This window comes from Zerene cesonia, chromosome 16 (assembly GCF_012273895.1).
Source record: "Zerene cesonia ecotype Mississippi chromosome 16, Zerene_cesonia_1.1, whole genome shotgun sequence".
NCBI lineage: Eukaryota > Metazoa > Arthropoda > Insecta > Lepidoptera > Pieridae > Zerene > Zerene cesonia.
This window is the reverse complement of record NC_052117.1, coordinates 6437759-6442764: the sequence shown is the minus strand read 5'-3', so window position 1 is coordinate 6442764 and position 5006 is coordinate 6437759. Positions and strand designations below refer to the sequence as shown.

At 33.8% G+C, this 5006-nt stretch overlaps 1 protein-coding gene across 6 annotated transcripts in view; it reads left to right on the top strand.

The window, feature by feature from the left end:
* Positions 1 to 5006, top strand: part of LOC119832819 (amyloid-beta-like protein) — an 88891-nt gene that overhangs the window by 73536 nt on the left and 10349 nt on the right. For all 6 annotated transcript variants that reach the window (XM_038356599.1, XM_038356597.1, XM_038356598.1 and 3 more), the window contains exon 2: positions 4494 to 4655. In XM_038356599.1, the coding sequence (XP_038212527.1) occupies positions 4494 to 4655 (162 nt within the window). The remainder of the gene's footprint in view (positions 1 to 4493; positions 4656 to 5006) is intronic.

Genomic DNA, 5006 nt, shown 5'->3' with positions numbered 1-5006 from the left:
AATAAATGTTATTTGCAGTTAACAATTTTCTTTTTTCTTTATTACAATATTTATGGCAAGACTAGGTATAATATTCAACTTATATTGGTTCCCACCACCCAGCCTGTCAAACGCATTACGCTCACAGCGCGCATGACAGGTTCCTGGTGGTTTTCCATTAGAGGAACATCTGTCATTTAAACGTGAGGATTTAAATGTATATTTGCTCTAAAATTTCAAGCAGCTATTGCAAAATCCGAACTTTGGGTGTCATTTTGGTTCATGCACCTAATGGTCGAGACTCAAGTAAGGTACTTTCGTTTGCAGAAAAATATACACATAATAGTTGTGTTTTTCGTCTTTACTAAATTATTTTTATGGCTTGTTTGCGGGTTGGCAGATCACAGAGTCACGTGTTTTTGAAGTTTTCTTGAACGTGGCGTTCTTAACGTTTTTCTTCAGTGTTTCAAGCAGCGGTGATACTTGTACCTGTAATGTGGATGATGTGCAGATAAACTGAAAAAATCAATTTCTTGCACTGTTTCGTTCTAACCACTGAGGCGCTACTGCTCAATCCAGATGCCTTATTATATTTGTGTGTATTCCCCGTAGGAAAATCATGTTTTCATCATCAAAAGAAACAAAATAAGAATTTCAGCAAGGGAAGTGTAACGAAAGCTATATCAGCACGTGGCTCGTATCGAATATTGATAGATTCAATTTGCTGACTCACTGGTATTCGATATTGTGAGTGGTGACGCTGAAAATAAAAGAATAAATATTTTAACCCTCGATGAAATAGTCTCGTATTCGAATACATTTGGTTTAACATATTCATGGTTCGTATTTTTCAAAATAAATACTGGATTTATTGTTTCATGAATAAAGTCTGTTTATAGAAGAATGACAAATCATATTATTTTAAGCCCTGTCTAAATTTTACAAAATTTGGTAAAATAATCAATCAACAAATAACGTTTATTCTGGAAACCTGCTCTATACACATTATTCCTATAATGTTATGGTATTTTAATGTGTAATAATAGCTATATTTTCTCGTGACAAAGACTGGAATAACGTTTTAAGATTTTTCATATCTTCTCTTTCGAATCCATTGGCCTAATTCATCAGTGTATTGACCTTCAAATAGCCTATACTACATTTAGGGCTGCCTCAAGCTGACTTGACAAACTTCCTGTCACTCACTAACGAGGCAAGTTGTGAACGTGCCTCAGCACCGCATAACTAATGCCTGAGGAGTTTCCTTGACGAGGGATTCAAAGCTAATTGCTTGCTTAGGTTTAGTGTTCGCTAATTTTCACTCCGATGTTTTAGACAATAACTATGAGATGTGTAAATTGTTGGAGCGATGTTGCGGATTTGATTACATTGAAACTGCTTGTCAGTGCTCGGTAAAGGGTACTTGTGTCAACGTGTAGTCGAATAGAATTATTAATAATAGTAAAAGGGTCATTCTGTATTATGGTAAATGTTCGTAGAGAGAAAATGACGTCTGGTACAAAGGGCTGGAGAAATGATGCCATTCCATTAAAAAGAAATAATAATATTACAATCTTTGAATTGGTCGACTTCAGTAACTCTGTCTAGAAAAATATCATATTTCAAAAAATCGCAAATGCATTATGTGTATGGCATATTTTACAGTACCCGATTTGTGTATATAGGTAAAAAAGTGTGAAGTAAATATTATAGTATGTCATAAAGATTTTAATGTAACCCGTAACCTTTTGCGTAGGCCATTGGCAAATTAAATTCTATTAATACATATTTTATGTAGGTAGCGGAAAAGCTGATTCTTCATTCATAAAATAAACTAAACGATTACAGCATTACGATTTAAATACATTAACTTCTATTTAACTTACCAAGTAACAGAGGTAGCTAATTAAATTAACTCCATTTCGTACGGATGTACAAAAACACGGCTGGCAATTTCAGACGAGTGCGCTCAAAGTTAATTAGCCCAAAAGGAAATAGAAAATTGAAATAACTAAGTGAAAAGTCTGTAATTAACTGTGAAATAACAAGAAGTTGGCTTGAGCGAGGCGGCGACGCAAGCTAGTCTAGATGAGTTGGCAAAGCGTTCGATAGCGGCGCAAGGCGAGGCGATAGCGCGTGTTTATGAGTTCACAATTCCCACTTTTAAGGAGTTTTAAGTACCCTTCGGCAGTCGAATTACTGACGTAATCATCTTATTGCGATCTCACACGTGAGAATCAAAATCGTTTCTAAATTATACCAAATAAATGAAATGCAATATTTATAAATATAATAACCTTCTTTCAATCCATAATCTAGCCAGCATAGCAAAGCCTAGCCGAGTTAATAACATGAGAATAATCACATAAAAAAAACACCATCTTCAAAGCGTCTTCGTTTTCAAACAAACTCAGATGGATCCCGATGATATTATTTCCTCAAATCCTGATGACATTTTTCTGTTCATATTAAAGCACCATCTCAAATAACTAAGCAAAAATACGAAACCACAAAACATGGATAGCATTTATGCGAAAACTAGACTCGTCGCAAAAAGCAATTAATTACTTGGCGGCTTTGAAAGCATTTAGCAAATATCCGTTTCATGAAATTTTCACAAATACCCTTGATTAATGTTGGATCATACAAAAGTCCCTCTAAAATTATTTTTACACTCAAACTCAATAGATAGGGAGCGTCACTGTCACACACAAAAACACCATCCCTTGTTCAAAGCAAATTTTACCGCCCACTTGTGTGAAAGGATTCCGCTCGGAAATTTTAGATTTTATTATGAAATAACGAATGAGGACCCCCGAAACTCGTTGCGGAATAATTGTAGAGGTTTATGTTATGCGTAATTAATAAAATGGGGTGTGGGTGTATCTTATTTAAATGAAAATTGAATGGTGACGTATGATTGACAATAATTATAATGTAATGACTTCAAATTTTAATTCAGATTTAAACTTCAGAATTTAATATGAATTTTTTTTTTTTTTATTCATCAATTACATATGTAGTTACATACAATCGGATAGCATTTCACGACAGTTTAAAATTCGAATAAAAATACCTTAATAGTAATTAATTCGAGGGAGATAAGTAATTTCCACATGCTTGAATCAAACCTATCACATTTTTAGCAAGTGTCTCTTTAATGGTGCTCTTTGCTATAAAAAGGGTAGTTAAAGGGATACAATAAAGGTTTTGTTGCAGCAAACAAAGTTACCGAGCCTAAATAAACGACAATTGTTTATTTTGAGTGCTGTTCTCAAACTGTTTACCGACACTGAAGCAAATTGTTTTTACTGCCGCTGCTTTCAACTGCCACTTCATTTTTGGACGAGGGTTTTGTTATGTTTCTATTTCATGTAAAATTCCGGACATGACGAATAGTTTAGGCAATCCAAGGGCTATCCTTCATTATCTTTGACGAGGAGTTTCCTCCTCCCAGGGCCTGTATGTTATATGGTGCAAATTGCCGTTATTTTGATTATTTGAATTTCAAAGTATTATAGAAATCAAAATGGTCGTTTACAAATTAATGAAAATACAAGCTTTTATTCGTTCGGACAATGTAAATTATATGTGTTAAAAATTGTGAGTTAAAAAGTATTTGAATGTGTGAATTTAAATTATAATGTGTCCTTTTAAACAATTTAAAAATAATCATCCCGTTTTGATTAAAAACTTTAATAGTATTAAACCATAATATAATCAAAGAACTTGAACGAGTTACCTTCGCCTTCCAACTTGAACAACAACAACCAATGAAAGTTTGACTGGTTCCTTGGAAATAATTTGCAGTAGAGACCCGAAAGTAAACTGAAAACTTATTTGCATTTCTTGAAAACATGAATTTAGATCTATATAAGAAAAAGTATGAGAATACTGATCCGCAGACAGGTTCAATAGCCTTATTCGAAAATATAAGCGAGTTCCTCCCGACGTCTAGACGGTGAAAACCATCGTTTATTGGGACGTTATTTGTCTTACTTATGCCAGACGTTTTTGCGACATTGATATTGATCATGCGACTACCTGATGAGGAACTATCATCTCGTATCTAACGCCCTGTGGCTTATAAATGAAGATTTACGATTTTGTATTGATTGTTATTTATCCTTAGCTGAAATTATTTTGAATTGTAATAGTAGTCGATTTGCAATAGCTTTATAAATAAATCTATAAAAGCAGCAAAAATTCAACTCTGTAAAACAGATCATAAGTAACTTTTGTAAAAATTAAATAAAATCTTTAATTTTTTATTACTTCCGCCTAACTTGGGTTGTTTGGAAGAAATTGCTATTGAGCAATAAAGCCGCCATTTGCACTACATTTCCTATTTTTTTGTTAATTTAATTGTTTTTGTGTGCAATAAAGAATATTTCATTTCATTTCATTTCATTTAAAAATTATTATGTCTCAGGCAATCGATTTAAGTACTCCTGCAATCCAGAATGTAAGATTTAACCCAGCTTTATTCTAAACTAAACATTAATTTGTTACAGACGGCCAACAGCGCCGAGCCGCAAGTGGCAGTGCTGTGTGAAGCTGGTTCCTCCTACCACCCGCAGTACATGTCTGCTGCTGGCCGGTGGACCCCTGACCTGACCACGAAACCGCACAACTGCTTGAAGGACAAGATGGAAATACTGGACTATTGTAAGAAGGTAACATATCCTTATTTCTTAAAGAATAATTGACCATTATTGACTGGCCCAATATTATATTGGGCCCCATATTGGGACTGTATTTACGTCGTGTGTTTTTATATTGCTACGATTTAGTAAAGAAATCTTTCATATTTACTCTCTTTGAGTGGCACTCATAAAATTTTATACAATTATTTTTAAATGCGTGCTAATTTGCAAAACAGTTCAGCTTTCTGCCAAAACACTCGACTTTTTGTTTCGTTTATTTTCACCTCGTGTAATAGCTTCGTCAATCGAATATACTTAGTCTGGCCATAAATACTGTTACACTTAATTATAAAAAAATATTACATTTGAATTTCGAATCTG